The sequence below is a fragment of the Zingiber officinale genome, chromosome 2A (assembly GCF_018446385.1).
Source record: "Zingiber officinale cultivar Zhangliang chromosome 2A, Zo_v1.1, whole genome shotgun sequence".
Classification (NCBI taxonomy): Eukaryota; Viridiplantae; Streptophyta; class Magnoliopsida; order Zingiberales; family Zingiberaceae; genus Zingiber; species Zingiber officinale.
In genome coordinates this window covers 58,697,359-58,718,022 of record NC_055988.1, presented here as the reverse complement: position 1 = coordinate 58,718,022, position 20,664 = coordinate 58,697,359, and the positions used below count along the sequence as shown (strand labels likewise).

The 20,664-nt window shown below is 37.8% G+C and overlaps 1 protein-coding gene and 1 long non-coding RNA gene across 3 annotated transcripts; one reads left to right on the top strand and one right to left on the bottom strand.

The window, feature by feature from the left end:
* Positions 1 to 504: 504 nt before the first annotated feature.
* On the top strand, positions 505 to 20,436 carry LOC122041132. 2 transcript variants are annotated; one of them, XM_042600731.1, is made up of 5 exons: positions 505 to 1,518; positions 3,689 to 4,219; positions 4,317 to 4,481; positions 19,886 to 19,987; positions 20,136 to 20,436. In XM_042600731.1, the coding sequence occupies exons 1-3, from the start codon at positions 739 to 741 to the stop codon at positions 4,431 to 4,433; spliced, it is 1,428 nt and encodes a 475-aa protein (XP_042456665.1). In that variant the 5' UTR covers positions 505 to 738; the 3' UTR covers positions 4,434 to 4,481; positions 19,886 to 19,987; positions 20,136 to 20,436. The 2 variants fall into 2 exon arrangements, 1 of the variants encoding a protein (XP_042456665.1); XR_006128863.1 differs by lacking the exons at positions 505 to 1,518; positions 3,689 to 4,219; positions 4,317 to 4,481 and adding an exon at positions 19,229 to 19,327.
* Positions 4,634 to 14,809, bottom strand: LOC122041133. The gene is made up of 2 exons (XR_006128864.1): positions 14,438 to 14,809; positions 4,634 to 5,215 (listed from the first exon to the last, which is right to left on the bottom strand). It is a non-coding gene; the product is annotated as an uncharacterized LOC122041133 (long non-coding RNA).
* Positions 20,437 to 20,664: the final 228 nt, after the last annotated feature.

The following is a 20,664-nucleotide window of genomic DNA, read 5'->3' as shown; positions in this document are numbered from 1 at the left end:
AATAAAAAAACAATCAGAGTTCTAAATTGATGTATCAAAATCACTCCCTTTTCATTGTATACCACATTTGATGTTAAGAAAGAGATTTTTAATGATAAAGTTTATTCCATTTTTATTTAATTTTGATTCATCAATTTAGAATTTTGATTCTTTTTTAATTTGGTGAAAATTATGAAATAAGTTTTTGATTGATTATTCATTTCAAAGTTACTATTTTTGCTATTATTTATGCTAATGTATATATAAATTTTATGAATATTTTTATCAAGGATATAATTATCAATTTAATATATTTTTTCCCTCTTACAAATATCATTAAAAAATAATAAAAAAAAGACAAAATCATAATTATCTGTTACCAGATTTTTCACATCTAACTTGTCATTTTTTAAATAGAGCGAGAAAAAATGCACAAAGAATACCGGAGTTAAAAGTATTTTTTTCCCTTTTTAAAAATTAGGATGTCATTTTAATTTTTGCTCATAAAAGTTCGATGGCAAAAGAGTAATTTCGTTGATGTCAAGTATTCAACGCGACGCTATGGTAAAGTTTGTGTATGAGCATCAGATGGCCTCCTCGGTCTCTTCCCCATTTCGAAGTTGCTGGAGTTTGATCTCGCCATTGGAAATGTTTAAATCGAATCGGCGGTGACTTGAGTCGACTCACCTTTCATTTCCTCTCTCCGGGACGCTCCTCTTCATCCACGACTGACTGCTACGCTATTGCCAAAGGCGACCGATGGCACTTTCCTTCTCGCCGTCTCGCCTCCACCTCTCCTCCTCCATCCTCCGCACATCCCTCGTCTCCGCCTTTCTCCTCATCGTCATCTCCCTCCTACTCTTCTCACCCGTTCCCCGCATCTGCCCCTCAGCCGTATCTTCTCCCCTGGTCGCGCCCGCTCCCACCTCCCTCCGCCACCTCCTCTTCGGCATCGCTTCCTCCTCCAAATCCTGGCCACGCAGGAAGTCGTACGTCCGCCTTTGGTGGCGCCTCGGCTTCATGCGCGGCGCGGTATTCCTCGATTCCCCCATCGCCGGCGAGACGGACGAGCCTGGCCTCCCCACTCTCCGCGTGTCTGCCAATACCTCTAGGTTTCCGTACACCTTCGAAGGAGGCCTCCGATCTGCCATCCGCATTGCCAGGATCGTCAAGGAGCTTGTCGAGGGTGTCGTGGGGAATGGTTCATCCGACGCGGACATCAGGTGGGTTGTGCTGGGAGATGACGATACGTTGTTCTTCCCGGAGAACCTGGTTGGAACCCTGGCGAAGTATGACTGGGAGCAGTGGTACTACGTCGGCGGGCAGTCGGAGAGCGTTTGGCAAAATTCGAAGCATTCCTTCTCGATGGCGTATGGAGGAGGCGGGATCGCGATCAGCTATCCGTTAGCGAAGGTTCTAGCTAGAGTGTTAGATTCATGCCTCGTAAGGTATGCCCACCTATATGGCAGCGATGATAGGATCTTTGCCTGCTTGGCTGAGCTTGGAGTTGGGTTGACACATGAGCCAGGTTTCCATCAGGTACATCGTTCTGTTTATTCCCTTTTACTTATTCACGATGGTGTAAGTTGCTTTTCTTTTACTTCTTCATTATGTAGCTTCGCTGTTCATGCTTCATTAATATCCTTTATTCTTTTTTATAGTTATTTATTGGTTGCGTAAGTTTTTTTTCTCTCAGGTAATAAGTGAATATTGTAGCTCTTTTACATAAGGATGTACTTATATTTACCAGAAAAGGGGGAAATGCATTTTATCATTCTAAATGGAGCATGATATACCAATTTTTCTCAGCGATTTCCACGTACATGTTCCTCTACACTATTAACGAGAACTGGCTAACTCGTTATCTCTTTGTTTTGTGTTACAAGGGGCTATGCAACGATTGTTCAGCATCCTTGGATGTGTATTTGTTGTTTTACTATTTGTTTATTATGTTGTACTTAGTGGCAAAAGGTTATATGCTGATCCTGGGAGCCCCACACGACCGGTTCCATCTTTCTTTATAAAGAGGTAAATCACGGGTGGTTTTTTTTTGCATTTTGAATAGTGACCATTGCATAGGAGAGAGTAGCAATCATTTCGCTGCTAGGAATTAACCTCTAGACCTTTTGGTGGCAATGACCCATACAATGACCATCTACCCCTCTCGTGGAGACTTTATTATGTTATACTTGATCATGACTAAGGAGGGTTGGGGTGTGCGCTCTTTTAAAATTTTTATTCTCACATAATATATATATATATATATATATAAAGTATTTAATGATTTTTTTTTTAGTTTTTGCCTCCCTTAACTAATATATGATGAATTCGTATAAATTTGATCCTTAATGCATAGATCTTGCTAAGCCGCTGCTTAGTCACTTATCACCATGTTCATTTATCTTATGCAAATTTACCTTATTCAAATTTGAAGGTTCTTGTGAAGTAGATTGATAGTCGGATGCGGAGCAAAAGGGAGAACATGTAGAAATGAACTAAATTTGTAAAATCAAAGCTAACGTTGTGTCAATACAATTAGCATCTTATATAGGTTTCACCTAGACAAATCTTATATATATTTCATCTAGACAAAATGCACAAACTTATGTTTCTAATGGTCCTAAAATGCATTTATCAAATTCAGCATGCAGCTGGTGATTGTTGGTGAATGAGATATAGGACATTGCCACATAGAAAAGAAAGCATTGGGTGGGAGACGGATAAAAAATAGGAAGGACCAGGATGAAGCAAGATGATATATAGAGGGAGAAAAGATTAAGGGAGCGCTGTGTCAGTTGGGCTGAACTCTGATAACAAACTAATAGATGCTAGTGCCAGTAGAGAAATTGGAAGAGAATATATTACTTAATTAGGGAACGAAGGAATTTCATGAAACCAAAATTTAAGTGAGGGGAGGAGAGCAGTGAAGTATGAAGAGAGTAAAGATGAGGAAGTAGAAAATAATATTGAGGGAGCGGTGTCACATGTGCTTAAGCTCTGATACCTAAAACTGTTGCATCTTTTAGAATCAAAGGAAGAGAGATTGGATATTAGGGATGGAAGAAATTTCTTAAAACCAAAGCTTGCCATTATTGGCCCTTACCAGTTAAGCTAACTGGCATTTGGAAAATAATAGTCCTCGATTCTCTCTCTCTCTCTCTTTCTCTCTCACACAAAAGGTAAATAGTGAAATCAGCAACCCAGCCGTTGATCCCAACCTTGTGCAACAACAATAAGATTTTTACCAACTAAGCTAACTGACACTTCAAACTTCTAATTGTTATATTCTAATTAACATAGTCCTAAATACATATTCTGGCTTAAAGGTTCATGGTCTATACTAAAAGATAATGTTGATAGAAAATTTCTTATTCTTCGATTTGAGAAATAAACATGGCTTCTTGTTTAAGATGATTTAGGAAAGAGGACATTGAATATATATTATATTGTTTTGAACTGGAAGAAATAGTCAAGGAGAAGATCAAAACTGCAGACATGCTGATATGTTGACCATTTAAGCAGGAAGGCCTCTCCTTTGCCTTTAATATTACACAACATCCAAGATATCTATGAATCCTGAAGGATTTTGATTTCAACTGAAACTACTAGGATCATGTCATTTGTATGGACTGATGTTCTTAAGTGATAGCAATTTCACTTATTCATAGAATCTCCATATTTTAAATATATTGATTGTTTTAAACATCAGGTTGATGTACGTGGAGATATTTTCGGTATTCTGTCTGCACATCCACTGACCCCTCTGATATCACTTCATCATATAGATCAAATTGAACCAATATTTCCTGGCATGACTCGGATGGCAGCGTTTGATCATCTATTTAGATCTGCACACTTTGATCCAGGCAGGATTTTGCAGCAAACTATTTGTTATGATAGTTCAAAATTGCTTACAATTTCAGTCTCATGGGGCTATGTAGTCCAGATTTTTGAAGGCAATCAACTTATTGTAGATCTGCTTTCTGTGCCGGAAACATATACTCATTGGAAGAGAGGTCTCAGTTCTTTAATACTATCATATATGTTTAATACAAGGGAGTTCAACAAAGATCCATGCAAAAAGCCAGATGCTTTCTTTTTTGAGAGTATTGTTCAGCACGAGGGGAGAATACAGAGCAACTACACCATGCATGATTTAGAAATTTGCCAAGAAAGAAAAGTCCCCACAAAAAATCTTAAACAGATAACTATATTCTCACAATTTCTTCAACCTAGGCAGGTACTATCCAGTTCTCTAATTGATCTACTCTTTGATATGTGTTTTAAAAGTTTTGTTGTGGTGGGTTTTCCTAATGCATTGATTTTTCATGCTACAGCCATTGCGACGTGAATGCTGTGAGGTTTTGCAAACATCATCTGCAACGGTTATGGAAATATATATCAGAAAATGCAAAGATGATGAGTTAATTGCAATGCATCAGGGGACAGGATAAATGCCCACTAATGAGAATAACTAGTCTGACAAGGTTGTGGTTAACCAGGTAACTGAATTATCCTATAGGAAGTTGTAGCCTGTACATTCAAAATTGTTCTATTTCTCTTTTTGAATTGCTAAAAACTGTCTTAACAATGATGATTCTATACTATTCTTTTGGTGTCAGACCTTTTCTTTTTTGATCAGTAAATGTGTGAATGTATATATGACTATATGAGTCAAAATGTACAATGTAGGTATGGAGTGCCACTCACGCCTGATACAGCATCAGGTCCGAGTAGACAGCCAAAGACTAAAACATATCTCTTGAAGATACTCTCTACATCTATTTGAACCCCCTCAAACAAACAACTATTCCTTGCCAACCTTACATAGTTTATCATAGAAGAAACAACAAGGTGACGAGCCTTCACCAAAACCCGAGTCCCATGACAGGAATGCTGGAAGACTTGAAGCATCCTCCTATAGGTGAACATGCTCTGATGCATATGTAGCCACTCCCGGATCCGTCTTCATGTCTCCGCGATAGGAACACACTCAAATAAGAGGTGCTCTTGTGTCTCCTCCTAAAGCTTGCAAAAAGTGCAGCTTTGGTTCTCCAAATACTACTATCCGGCTCTCGTAGGGAGGCACCCATGTGCGAAATGTCATCGTGTGACTAGGTTGTAGGCCCAAGGATTCTGCAGACTCGGTCTCCAAAAGAAGTCATACACCCGACTGACTCCACCATCCATCCGATCAAACCAATATGTCATCTTTTGAGTAGCTGGCTCCGGAGTCCTAGCAACCACCAAAATGAGATCCAATATCTACAAAAGTCTTTTAATCAGACGAGAGTTAATGTGCTTCAGTAGCCAGGACCATGCTGTCAGACTTCTTGATACACTTTTAAAGTGCTAGTTTTCATCATTTGCAGGTCGATTGCATTTTAAGCAATAATTTTGATTATTTGGTTATGGTGAAAATAAATTGCACCAAAGTACATGAGTTTTAGTATGGGAAGAGTTCCATACCTTTCTAGAATCCCTTGCATCAACATTCTATGGCTGTTAAATTTTTTCCAAGCGTTGGGAAACAAGTTGATATGACACTCATGAGATATTATATCAACTCATTAAAATATCTTTTTGGATGTCTACAAGTACTACATGTGGATTTCTCAATTTTAGTAGAGGTCATCCATGGTTTGCATTAGAAACTCAAAGCTCATATGTACTATATGTAAACATCTCAAAACACACTATATTCAGTTGACATAATACATGTCCTAGGTCAGCTTTATTAACGAGCATGAAAATTTAACATATTTTAAAGTTAAATTCAAATTTATAAACATTATATTAGATATGAAAAAAAGAAGGATATACTAGATTTAATTGTTGAACCAGGTAACACCAAACCTAGGGCGACCAGTTCAGCCCGACCCCACTTTTTACACCAGCTACTAGGGTAAATCAAGAAGAGCTCGCGGTAGGCGGCCCAGCATCTCGTGGTTGCGCGCCCCATTTGGAGAAAAAATCCTTGCAAATGTGTCGTAGCTGCGGATCGAACCATGGGTGCCTGGGTGATAACTTGGTGCCCTTCCGAAGATAAAAAAGAAGGGGATACAAGATCTACTTCAGGTTATTGTATCTTTGTAGGAGGAAATTTAGTCTTATGGAAGAGTAAGAAGCAAAATGTTGTCACAATCCAGTGCAGAGTCATAATATAGAGCTATGGTGTGTGAGATAATGTGAATATATTAACTCTTGACTAATTAGGACTTAAAATTTCAGTACTTGCAAAATTGTGATGTGATAACCAAGTTACTTTTCATATTGCATCGAATTCTGTGTTTCACGAGCGAACTAGAAAAAAGACTAGAATTACCTGTCATATGATCCATGACACTAGAATCAATGACTCATTTAGAGTATGAGGAAAGAAGACATGCGTTTTTTACCCATATTAGCAATAGCAGTGACAGAAGGAGATGAAGACTTGCGTGATTCTTGATATTTTGAGAACTTAGCAAATTTATCTGTAGAGATAAGGACCGATTTATTAGAGGCATCATTAGTGGATGCGATATGAGCCAAGTGTTTTTGTTTATTTTTATATTAAAGCTTTCTACACTGAAACTTCGTATGACCTGGTTTATGATAGTAGTTGCACATAATACCACCTGAATTCGACGTTCAAATTTTAAAATCCTTTGAGCCACCTTCTTTATTTTCACTGTGGCTAGTTGATCTTCTAGTCACATACTTAGTATTGTGACTCACCAAAGCACCACTAAGCTAATGGGTGTAGTACTTTCTGTACAGAGAACAAGACTAAATTCATCTTGTAAAAAAGAGATCTCAGAACTAGAGAGAACTTGTGACTTAGCAGACTCAAAGTCAGGATATAGGCCAGCGAGGAAGCTCATGATAGCAATATGCTCTCGTTGGCATTGTTGAACCTTCACATCAGGGCTAAAGGACAACAAAATATTAAGCTCCTCATATGTCTTCTTGAATGTCATAAAATAATTGATTAGAGGCTGATCTTGTTTTTCCACATGGTAAAATGCTTTGCAAACCTCATAAATGCAGGAGAGATTTCCTTTTCCAAAGTACAAAAATTCCAAGTAAGTCATTAGTTCTTTAACAAATTCACAGTGATTGATCAAACTAATTACCTCATTATGAAAACAATTCTGAATCTAAAGCATCCTCTCTAAGTCATGTCTGTTTAGAATCATCTTAAGGAGAGTCATCAATCAAATCACTATCTTTGCCAATACTTCGTAGATAAAGACGAACAATCTTACTCCAATCCAAATAGTTCGAACAATTTAGCCTATAGTCCATGATTTTAGATATCACAGACACTACATCTGTCACAATAGAAGGCTTATTTTCAGCCATAAGACTTTATCCCAGAGGAAGCCAAATAAGAGAAGAATTCAAAGGAAGATCCAAACCAACAAGTACCCACGTGTGCGTGTTTAGTTGCTGCTTGCGTTGAGGAAAGAAGGGCGATAGGTTCAGGCTGGTGGTAAGGATCGCTGGCGACGGAGATTGGGCAATGCTTTTGATGGCGCATATCGGGAGAGTAGCGACGGCGATCGCCAGGGATAGGGCTGACAAGGTGGCTGCTCGGTGGTTGGAATCTGAGACGACGATGCCATGGAAGGAGAGCCGACGCTCAATGCGGTAGTGGGTCAAAGCAGCCCCATGCATCGTATGCTGGGGAAGGGGAGGCGTAGCATTGACCCGCGACGATGAGCAATAGCCGACTTTGTGCGTGGACATAGGAGGGAAGGAAAGAGTGCTGGCAAGGAGGTCGTGGACGACCAGTGGAGGTGCGTGTGCATGAGTGACGATGAGGCAATGATGCATCACGGAGATGAAAGTATGTGAGAGGTAGAAGATGCGGAGATGGAACCCTATTTTCGAAGTTGCTCTAATACCATGTTATTTGAGATAAAAATAATTGATAATCTTTATTGAAGAGTGATGTATATTTATATACAAACTAGGAATCTATCATAGGAAATTATAATTAGGCTAATTGACAAATATATTAACTAATATATACATATTATCTAATATATACAGATAATAAGTGTTAACCCTTTAATTAATTATTTGGTTTAATTTAGTATTGCATTTATTGTTGGAAGACTAAGACTGAATTATATGTATTGATAGATTCATTTTACACTGTTTTTGACTGAATTTTATTAATTTAAGATTATATGTATCCCATTATGTTCTCTTCTCTCCGTATGTTGATTTAGTTGCTATAGTTTCTCTTTAAAATCAATAAGATGAGTTTTATATGTTAGAATATTGGGTGACTAGAAAAAATTTAGTGTCAGGTAGTTGAGATTGTGGATATTCTAAACAAGTGTGACTTCTATGGTTATGATACTCATGTTTAGTCCTAACAGAGAGTTTTGGGCTAATTTAAGAGATTTATAGAATGAACTATTACCAAATTTTGAACTTGACCTTTTTGAGTTGATGGATTGATGTAATCAAGTTAATATATCAATTCTCTCGTTCAATTGAGTTGCTTCTTTCAGTAGCCAAAGCACTCTAAATTGTCATCATTTGAGAATTCTTTCTAAACATCTTAACATGCATAGGTGATCTACTATGGCAATTTATTTAGAAAAGAGAACATACCTATACAATGTTTTTTATACCAATTACTAGTTAAGGATGTATAAGCTCAAGTTAATTGAAATCTATGATAGTGATGAACATGCTACATTAGCTCCAAAATTCTGTGCGAGACAATTGTGGCTGAGTGCAAGTCCCTTATTATGGGTCTAACAATAGCGGTTGAGGTATCAGCAGAGATGATACGAGTATTCAATTGATTTGTAAGGAAATTGTAAGTCTGATATTGGGAGGGTATGAAGGCAAAGAAAGGAACATATAATAGAACCCACGAGGCACTTTATAGAATTTAACATAGAACATGTATCCTGAGTGACCACTTTTATTCCACTAGAGGGGGCCCAGGAGGTCATCATCAAATCTGTGGAGAAGCACACTATTGAAGCAGTTCTTGGGGTGAAATCTTATAACTGTTAGATCCAAGAATTCCGTATTTGCATCCTTTACGAGGACCTACCTATTGTTAAAGGTCAGACTCATTGCAAATTGCTCAAGGTCAGAGCCGTGAGATACACTTTGATGAATGGGATCCTACACAAACGTTCCTATTCTATGCTTTATGCAAAATGTTTACTCCCCTTTGAAACATAGCGGAGGGTGAAGTCTCTCCTTTGGGGTAGCAAGGGCTGGGTACTTCCAATGTACCCTTCGAAATAATGTGACTAAACTAGTGGAGAAATGTGAAGTGTGCTAGAAATTTGCAAGGGTGCGTCGACTATCGACATTAGAGCTAACACCCATGGACTATGTTTCAAACTCGTCGGCGATGTTTGACACTTTGATCAATGGAGAATGGATAGGTCTCTTTTGCTTTGAAAAGAGGGAAAAAGAAATTCTAAGTCGTGGCCATCAATTACTGGTAGAATCTAAGCCAGTTTGGGTTTTGTTGGAGCAACAACTACAAAGGTTCCTTTGAAGGAAAATTATTATGAGGTTCATCTATTTTCAGGATTAGTGACTGACAATGAAACTCATTTCAGCAACAAGTTCAAGACGGATTGTGCAAGTCATGGCATCAACTTGAAATTCACCTCAATAGCTCACCCACAGATAAATGGACAAACCAAAGTCACGAACAAAATGATACTCAAAAGGGTTCAAAAATGGGTTACTGACTTTTGCACGTCATGAGTTGACAAGCTGTTGGGCTCTTGTGGTCGTACATGAGTATGCCTCAAGTAGGAAGGAGGGAGTCACCTTCAATTTAACATTCAAATCTGAGCTAAGTAATTTCTTGCGTCGTAAAAATTCCGTCATTTCAAACAAACTTAGTCAGAATCACTCACTTCAAACAAGATAACACCAGATCTTATAATAAAACTGTGAGGAAAAGAGAGTTAAAGGTGGGAGACTTTATTCTGCTAAGATTGGAGGTTAGCTATCCCCAAGAGCACATGAAGATGATGCCAAACTAGGAAGGACAGTGACGTTGAAGCTAACCAAGGGAAGAGACTTTAGATTTGCTATAAATAAAATCAGTGAATTTTTCTTTTACAAAATGAAAGTACTTGCTATGCCGTTGAGCTGTATCCATCGTTTAAAGTGCTGTGCCGAGACGGTCGAAACGGACGAACCATCTCGTTCCGCTTGGCGACGGGCACCAGCACGACCTCGGCACCAGACCCGTGACAGGTGCGACGTGTTGCTTGACCTCGTGGTCACAGTGGAGGGGTCGCTCGACCCTGCAATAGCAGCGGAGGGGTTGCATAACTTTTCTACTGCCGCCCGGAGGTATCGTGCGACCCTGCGGTAGCTACAGAGGGGTCGCACAGCCAACTTGGTCGTGCCGAAGGATGCACAATCCCCGCGGCCATGGCTAGTCGCCCAACCCCGCGACAACGCTGAAGTCGTGCGGGCTCACGAGTGGTGTCGGATTTCAGATTTTTTTAAATTAAACCTAGGTTAATTATTTTAATTAACTCCTAGCTATGATGAAGATAATCTAAAGAGACTTTATTAAACCCTAATAAAATTATCTAATTAATTTTATATTTCATTTATTTTAATTTAAAAATTATAATAAAATTTTTCTTTATTTATTTATCTATTTTCATATCTTTTCCTTTGTTTAAAGATTATTTTTTATATTGTTTATTTTTTAAATATTCATGTTAAATATTTTAGTTTTTTATTAATATATTTTATATTTTAAAAAATACCGAAACTATATCGGCACGACACGATACGGTACCGAAACCGTATCATTCCGGTCCAGGATCAAAATCTCGACATAGGCCGAAATTTTAAATGGATGTATCTCCTACTATATCATCATTTATATTTAAATAAATTTATCTTATTTTATTGGTTCTAACAAAGCATTTTTTGGACTTCCTCTTCCTAGCTTGATGTGCATATTTGACATAGCTTCATATCGGCTAACTTGAGCATTTATTAGTCATCGAAGTACATGTTTGTACCATCCTAAATATCTTTAGGAGATTTCCCTCGATGGATGCAATCCCAACTTTCTCTCTAATACTCTCATTTCTTATCCTGTCTATTCTTGTATGTCCACACATCCACCTTAACATCCTCATCTCTGCAACTCTCATCTTCTGCTTATGTGCTCAAGTTATAGCTTAACATTCAACTCCATATAATATAGTAGGTCTAATCGCCGTTTTGTAGACCTTCCTTTTAAGTTTTAGAGGTACTTTATGATCACATAGAACATCCAACACTCTTCTTCATTTCAACCATTTTACTTGTATTATATTTAAGACATCCCTCTCAATCCCTCCATCCTTTTGTAAAAATAAGTCTAAATACTTAAAACTCTCAATTTTAGACAACTTGTCATCTCATATGTTAATAATTGTCTCATTACGTCTAATATTGTTAATCTTAAATTTCATATATTTGGTCTTTACTCTACTAAGCTTAAAACCTTTCGCTTTTAGTATTTCCTGCTAAGATTCGACTTAACATTTACTCTTCATGTGTCATGTCTAACAAAATAATATCATCTACAAACAAAATGAAAAGGTGAGGGTTGTGTTAGGTTGTAGTTGAATTTAGGCAAATGTTTAATAAATGGATTTATCAAAATGAAAACACTTGCTATAACTAGAAAAGACACATCTTTTAATAAAAATATAAAACACTTCCACCTCATTAAAAACTAATAAAGATGCTTTAAGGATGGTGTTATTGATTCATGTAGCACCGATGCATGCATTCTTCACCTGTCACGCGTGAACGTTCTGCTATGGTTGGTTCTAACAGCAGTTAATTTTCTATTAAACTTATCAACATTACATCCCATAAACACAAACAACATTTGAACCTCTATAAATGTTAGCTAGAGCCCTAGAGCCAATCATTTGATGATTGTATTTTAGACTTGTTGTATCATATTCTATATAAATAAAGACATTTGGTTTTTGGTTATTATACTTACTTGTATTGGTGCCAAATAAACTAAGTATAATAACGTCCTTGTAGACGGTTCTCACCTATATCAATCGGTTAGTTGAACCGATATTCCTAGTCAGTATTAACATTCAGGGACAATGTTAACTCACAAGTTGACACATGGGTATGCATTGGAGAATGTATATTGAATGACCCGCCATGAGAAAGTATCATGGATCGTTATATGAGTGTCATATACTTTCTCAAGTGACTATTAGTATGACTATTGGTCCTTACTGGGTGGACTATAAAGGCGATTATTGGGTATGTAACAAATTATGCGGAGGGATGTGAGTGATGTAGATGGGATCTGTCCCTCCTATATGACGGGAGAGACATCGATATTCTTGATAGAGTGAGACCACGAAGTGCATGGCCATGCCCAAATGAGTCAATATAAGATATTGAGCTCATTTGATTTAGTGAGTCTACTTGGAGTTCAAAATTTAGATTGATCAGAGGATGACACGGTCTATGCCTCACATTGATCAATCTAGATGTCTAGGATAGAAGGACACTTGTCATATATTGTGAGGAGTCACAATTAGTAGTCACAAGGTGATGTTGGATCTCAACATTCTTGTAACTTGGGTAGTAATGATGTATTGCTAGATACCGCTCATTACTTATGTTTCTAAATGAGTTTAGGGGCATTGCCAACGTTACAATAACCTATTGGGTCACACACAAAGAACAAGTGGATGGAGATTAGGTTCATATGATGAACCAAAAGGATTAGATTCATTTGATGAATCAAATTGGATTAAGAGTAATCCTAATTGGGCTAATTGAGTTGGACTCAAGTTGATTCATGTGTTCAATGAGTCTAATTTAGATTATGACTCATTGAATCAATTTAATTAAATGAATTAGATTCATTATATTAAATTGGCTTGAATTAAATGGTTGGATTAGATCAACCATGAGAGAGATTAAGTCAAGTTTGACTTGACTTGAGAGGAAGATGAAGAGTCAAGTTTGACTTGACTTTATGCCACCTCATTGGTGAGTTGGCATTAAGTGGACCAATGATGATGCTCCACATCATCATGGTTACTTAAGTGAAGTGCCACCTCATGGGAGTTACCAAGAGTTGTGACTCTTGGTATCCCATGGAGGTTACAAACCACTTAATTAGATGAAAAGAGTTTTATTGTGCAAGTGTAACTCTCATTCAAGTAATCTTCCTCCTCCTAAGCTCTCTTCTTGCTCCTTCTCTTCTCTTGGTCGTGGGTTTCAAGCAAGGGAGAAGAAAGGAGAGTGAATCTAATCCAAGAAGAAAGGTTAGTGAAAGTCACATAGAGATTTTAGAGGAGTATGTTCTCTTCTTTTCTTTTCTTCTTCTTCCAATCCTACCCGAGAGCCCTAGAGAGTGCTAGCACACTTGTGGTGCTCTCTTCTCCATCCTTGAGTGTTAGAGAACACTTCTTGTTCGTGTGGATATCACTAGAGAGTTGTCTACGTTGACAACTTCGAGATCCGGCGTACCGTTGGACGAAGGGGATTTGCGAGGGCACGTAATCTATCCTTCGCACGAGATCCAGTGGCATGGGTGATTCGGGGTTTCCGCGACGCGAAAAGCGATTTTCGCGGCCCGAAAAATCCAACAATAAATTCCTTACAGTCTGCAATCTCTAGCCCAAACAAAGTTACAATATATTAGATTTTGTAACCAAAGTTGCAATCTGTGTTATCGTCATACTAGAACCCATTATTATAGACCTTCCAAATTACGAATAATTTATCTTATTGTGTTCCAAAATTTAACTGAACATGAGAATGAAATTTAGCATTTCATTTATAATTTGTCTCCAATTCAATCCATTTCATTGTCATTTTCATTTTCCCATTCCGTTCTTGTGTACCAACTACAATTTTATGGTAGTTTTCTTTTCCTTTTTTGATCTTGACCATGAAGTCCCTTATATATTATTGGATGTGAAAGTATTCTCTCTAATAATGCTGTTATATAAATTCAAATCTTCAACGTTTGATCAAAAGCCCTTTGTTATTTAACTCATTTACTGCTAGACCAAACAATCATTGGCATCTTTTTTAAAAACTTATTGGTAGTGCAAATCCACTTGGGCTAAATTTATACAGTCAACCATTCGCACGGAATATCATGTGTTATCCCAAGCTTCTTTATTGTTAAATAGATTTTTCCAGTTCAACAAGGGATCTTAACCCAGAACTGGTAAGTCTGCTACGTATCATTTTGTGTAGCCTATACTACCAGTTACCCTATTCATTATTTGTCCTAAATCTGATAAGATATAAATTGATTCAAACCAGATTTACCTCTAGGATTCAACCAAACAAAAAACCGGCGTATATAAATTGTTGGCCCCTTAATTGGTAGTGCATATTACCAGGATTCTTAAAGCAGTTTATTAAGCAGAAACTATAGAAAATATGGAAAAAAACTCACAGATTTCTATTAGTAAATGCACACTGCAAGCTTCTTACAAGACTCAGAGTAAGACTCAAGGATTGCTTGATGTCTTGCAATGAGGTATCGACTGCTTATATAGAGCTACAGAGAGGAACCGGGTGCTGCTTATTGGCCCCATCGCATTACCTCTTGTCCTCTTAAAGCAGATTCCTTACTTTATTTTACAGCACTATGACACATTATACTGACATAAAGCACACAATGACACAAAGCATTTTATTTTACAGTACTACAACACATTATACTGACATAAAGCACACACTGACACAAAGCATTACTTTATTTTACAGCACACACGGACTCAAAGCATTATACTGACATAAAGCATAACTTAAGCATGAAGGTAGTTCCCCCCCACAAACTACGCTCCGTTGCACATTAAAGTTGGAAGGTGGCCATCCGAATTACAGCATCTTTGGTTAGACTGACAGCTGTTTCCAACTGTGTATTGATTTGTTGCGTAGCTAGATACCAGTCTTTCCAAAAATTATCGGATGTGCTCAGCCTTCGACATTCCTTGAATTTCAAATAATGGAGTGCCCTAAGTTGTTGCAGGGCTTGTTCTGCTGCACGTTGTTGGATTTGGTGGAGTTGGCCTCGAATCGTGTCAAGCTCTTCATGGGACATGGGTAACTGTTGGGAGCGGTGTAGGAAGTGCTCGTATTGCTCAATAATTGTTGGAGTTTTAGGAGCAATTGAGTGATCTGGTCTCGAGCATATTTGCTGGGTTTGTCTTGTACTTCTTGAAACGACAACGCTACTAGCTCGATTTTGTTCAGATCCTCTTCCTTCAGCCATCTTATAATAATCAGACAGGAAATCAGTCGTGATAGTGCATCAGCTAGTTGGTTGTCCTGACCATTAATATGTTCAAGATGAACAGAAATTCCAATTCCAGTAATATAATCAGTAAAAGCTAGCCAGCGAACTCTGGATGGTTTGTTGTTAGGGGATTTGTTGAAAAAGCTAATGATGGCTTGACAATCTGTTCGAATTATTAAGTCCTCCTTGTCCAGATAATATATCTTTAACGCTTCAAGGGAATTCATTACTGCATAAATTTCTGCGTCAATAGTAGATAAGGGTGGGATGAACTTGCCACTGACATATGTACAGATCCTTTCTGTGGTTTTCAGATTATATTTTTGCTTCTTCCATTTACAGATACTCCCCAGCCCTCCATGGACCCATCTGTCTCCAAAATAATATAGCATTGTTCTAGAGAGATTTCTAAGTCTGGGAGCTTCTGTACAACTGTTTTAATTTTCTTGACTAGGTCCCAGTCTTGCTGATTCCACCTCCTCTCTCCTGTAGGATTTGTTTTCGCATATAAGGGGCTTAGTAGTTTTCCCAGATTAGGGATATAATTCCTGGTATAGTTGAGAATTCCTAGCCATGATCGAAGTCCCTTAATAGTAGTAAGCTCCTGCTCCGCAAATTCTGAGATTTTTTTAATAATATGAGGTTGGAGCTTAATCCTTCGATTGCCAATAACTGCACCAAGAAATTCAACTTAGGTAATAGCAATTTTCATTTTAGTAGGGCTTAGGATGAGTCCATTTTCTTCGCAGATTTGCAGCATCACCTTTAATGCTTTGCATGATCTTTGTTCTGCGAAAAAAAATAAAATATCGTCAATGTATATGGCGATAAATTCTTCAGTACCTTTGAAGCAGTTGTCCATCTTCCTCTGAAATATTAATGATGCATTTTTTAACCCAAATGACATCATAATCCATTCGTATAATCCTTCTGGAACCCAGAATGCAGTCCACTATGTGCATAACTACTTGGTGAAAGCCACTTTTTAAATCGAACTTGGAGTAAATACTGCTTAAGCTCATCCTTTTTAAGATAGTGTTAATTCCAGGAAGACTATACTGATCTTTGTTTGTAATATCATTAAGGCACTTATAATTAAAGATCATTCTTTCTTTCCCTTTAACTTCTGCTTCTGTTCTTAGGTCTTTGCTGGTCCCTGAGTTAACAATAATTGCCGTTGTCCGATACCTACTCTTGTCGGGCCTAATTATCCCAAGATCTAACAAGGTCTTCCACATGTCGTTTAAAGACATCCTGCAATTGAGGAGCAATGTGCTCAGGGGCTTATCTGAGACTATAAAATCTGGGTTTTTTTATGTCCAGTTGACTGACGACTTTATTCCTGACCAGTGCTTCAGGGTTCATTTTCAATGAACCTTGCTTCCTTTAGCTTTTGTATTACAGGGCTGGATTTTTTTAAGAAATTTTGCTTTGTTGTTTCTTCATTATAGAGCACTGCCTCCTTGATATTCAGGTATTCATCTTCTTCTAGCTCCATCTCTTCAATGGCTGCTGCCGAAACTACAGGAGTTGTGTTGATAGTTGTCAGGTTTTTAATAGAAAGTTACAATATTACCTTCTATTCGAACACCTCCTTGCATAGCCTTAATGAATTGCATCCTATAATCATTTAGATTATGCCCCAAGTTTCATCTTGAAGTTGTATGTTATCCTCTTCAGAATTCCATATACATACAACTTCAAGATGAAACTTGGGGACGAAATCCAAATGATTATAGGATGCAATTTCATTAAGGCTATGTAAGGAGGTGTTCGAATAGAAGGTAGTGTTGTAACTAGAAGAAGATGAATACTTGAATATCAAGGAGGCAGTGTTCTATAATAAAGAAATAATAAAGCAAAATTTCTTAAAAAGATTCAACCCTTTAATACAGAAGCTAAAGGAAGCAGGGTTCATTGGAAATGAACCCCTGAAGCACTGGTCAGGAATAAAATCATCTGTCAACTGGACATAAAAAACCCATATTTTATAGTCTCAGATAAGCCCCTGAAGCACATTGCTCCTCAATTGCAGGATGCCTTTAAACGACATGTGAAGACCTTGTTAGATCTTGGGGTAATTAGGCCTAGCAAGAGTAGACATCGGACAACGATAATTATTGTTAACACAGGGACCAGCATAGACCCAAGAACAGGAGCAGAAGTTAAAGGGAAAGAAAGAATGATATTTAATTATAAGCGCCTTAATGATATTACAAATAAAGATCAGTATAGTCTTCTTGGAATTAACACTATCTTAAAAAGGGTCAGCTTAAGCAGGACTGCATTCTGGGTTCTAGAAGAATTATACGAATAGCTTGTGATGCCATTTGGGCTAAAAAATGCACCATTAATATTTCAGGGGAAGATGGACAACTGCTTCAAATGTACTGAAGAATTTATCGCCATATACCTTGACGATATTTTGGTTTTTTCGCAGAACGAAGAAGATCATGCAAAGCATTTAAAGGTGATGCTGCAAATCTACAAAGAAAATGGACTCATCCTGAGCCCTACTAAAACGAAAATTGCTGTTACCTAAGTTGAATTTCTTAGTGCAGTTATTGGCAATCGAAGGATTTAGCTCCAACCCCATATTATCAAAAAAAATCTCAGAATTTGCGGAGCAAGAGCTTACTACTATTAAGGGATTTCGATCATGCTAAGAATTCTCAACTATGCCAGGAATTATATCCCAAATCTACGAAAACTACTAAGCCCCTTATATGCGAAAACAAGTCCTACAGGAGAGAGGAGGTGGAATCGGCAAGACTAGGACCTAGTCAAGAAAATTAAAACAGTTGTACAGAAGCTCCCAGACTTAGAAATCCCTCCAGAACAATGCTATATTGTTTTGGAAACAGATGGGTGCATGGAGGGCTGGGGAGTATCTGTAAATGGAAGAAGCAAAAATATGATCCGAAAACCACAAAAAGGATCTGTGCATATGTCAGTGGCAAGTTCATCCCACCCAAATCTACTATTGACACAGAAATTTATGCAGTAATGAATTCCTTTGAAGCATTAAAGATATATTATCTGGACAAGGAGGACTTAATAATTCGAACAGATTGTCAAGCCATCATTAGCTTTTTCAACAAATCTCCTAACAACAAACCATCCAGAGTTCGCTGGCTAGCTTTTACTCATTATATTACTGGAATTGGAATTTCTGTTCATGTTGAACATATTAATGGTCAGGACAACCAACTAGCTGATACACTATCACGACTGATTTCCTGTCTGATTATTACAGGATGGCCGAAGGAAGTGGATCTGAACAAAATCGAGCTAGTAGCGCTGTTGCTTCAAGAAGTACAAGACAAACCCAGCAAATATGCTCGAGACCAGATCACTCAATTGCTCCTAAAACTCCAACAATTATTGAGCAATACGAGCACTTCCTACACCGCTCCCAACAGTTACCCATGCCCCTTGAAGAGCTTGACACGATTCGAGGCCAACTCCACCAAATCCAACAACGTGCAGCAGACCAAGCCCCTGCAACAACTTAGGGCACTCCATTACTTGAAATTCAAGGAATGTCGAAGGCTGAGCACATCCGATAATTTTTGGAAAGACTGGTATCTAGCTACGCAACAAATCAATACACAGTTGGAAACAGCTGTCAGCCTAACCAAAGATGCGGTAATTTGGATGGCCACCGTCCAACTTTAATGCGCAACAGAGCGTAGTTTTGGGGGGCAACTACCTTCGTACTTAAGTTATGCTTTATGTCAGTATAATGTGTGCTTTATGTCAGTATAATGCGTCGTAGTGTTGTAAAGTAAAATGCTTTGTGTCAATGTGTGCTTTATGTCAGTATAATGCGTTGTAGTGCTGTAAAGTAAAGTAAGGAATCTGTTTTAAGAGGACAAGAGGTAATGCGATGGGGCCCAATAAGCAACACCCGGTTCCTCTCTGTAGCTCTATATAAGCAGTCCATACCTCATTGCAAGACATCAAGCAATCCTTGAGTCTTACTCTGAGTCTTGTAAGGAGACTTGTAAGAAGCTTGCAGTGTGCAGTTACTAATAGAAATCTGTGAGTTGCATTCCTTCTTGTTGATGTGGTGAAGCTTTATTTTATTGTCTTGTGAATTCAGGGAAGCCAAGCTTTTTTAGTCCTTTCATGTCGATTGCTTTACTGACCTAGTGCAAGTATCCTCCCAGTTTTGCACTGACTGTAGCAAGGAATAGTGCAAAGTTGGTTCGCTGACGCTCATGGTACTTGCCATTGATTTTGCTACTTCAGATTGTAATATGTACAGATATATGATTGGGCTGTGCCGTGTTGGGCAAATTGTTTTATAAAGGGTGCCGATGTTTGACAGATGGAATGAAGAAATGCAGGATCAAATTGTAATGGTTGTTCCAATGAACTAATAGTTAGTTTGTGATAATTGTCTTGATTGTTGTTTTCCTTGTGCGATAGAAGATTGCCCACCAGGAAGAAATTTTCTTCTGTAACATCAAACTTGATTCTTCTTTCAAGTGGACCTTAACATGTTATTACTTCATTTTATTGTGAAAAAAATTTGTAGCTTGATAAATCTTTCACGAGAATCTTAACATACTTGTCACTTCATTTTACTGTGAGCAGAATTTGTGGGTTGTTCAGATGGTTGCTGTATCTTTGGAACAGACCTTTTGTAGGGTCTAGCTAGAAGAATGACGAAAGATGACCCTCGGGTGGACAACCAAGGTGAAATTTGATAATTTACTCTATTGTAAGGTCATGATTTTCTTGATGGTTATTTGGTAGAATACTATTGTTTTATACAGTTATGCTCATTGCTAATCGGGTTGGATATCTGAGTTATCCTAACTTTTTTGTTTATTTTAATTTTCAGAAATGAGGGGTTAATGTTTGTCGATCAGATGTGGCCCAATTTTATCACGCTGTCTTAGTTGCTTGGATAGTGAGAGGCACTCTTATTTTGAATTCTATACTCAAGTATGATTGGCTTGACTCTTCCATTCAATGTATATATCCATTGAATGCCTCGTGGGTATTGCAATTCACTTGGGAATATGCTTATGAAATATTTGTAACTTCTGTAAACTCTGATCCTGGGGAAGTCATCATGTGCCTCCTTTCTAATGAAATTATGTATTTTAAAGTAGCTTGAAAACTCGATCTTTGTCTTCAAACTGCATTTGAAAAGATAACCTTAGAGACATGACCATTGTATTTCTTTTTCCCAATTAGCATATATATGTTGAGCACAATTTCATGGTTGGACTAGAGGGATAGAGGAATTAAGTGCTTCAATGCCTATTCAAGACCCTCTGAGAATTATCAAGGTAGAAAACGAAGCTTAGTAAATACATAAATAAATAAAACATAAATGCATAAATGATAAACTTTTGTTGGTCAAT

Coding starts and splice junctions, on each gene's coding strand:
- LOC122041132 (XM_042600731.1), top strand. CDS start 739: ATGGCACTTTCCTTCTCGCCGTCTCGCCTCCACCTCTCCTCCTCCATC. Junction 1,519..3,688: donor ATGAGCCAGGTTTCCATCAG/GTACATCGTTCT, acceptor TTTAAACATCAG/GTTGATGTACGTGGAGATAT. Junction 4,220..4,316: donor AATTTCTTCAACCTAGGCAG/GTACTATCCAGT, acceptor TTCATGCTACAG/CCATTGCGACGTGAATGCTG.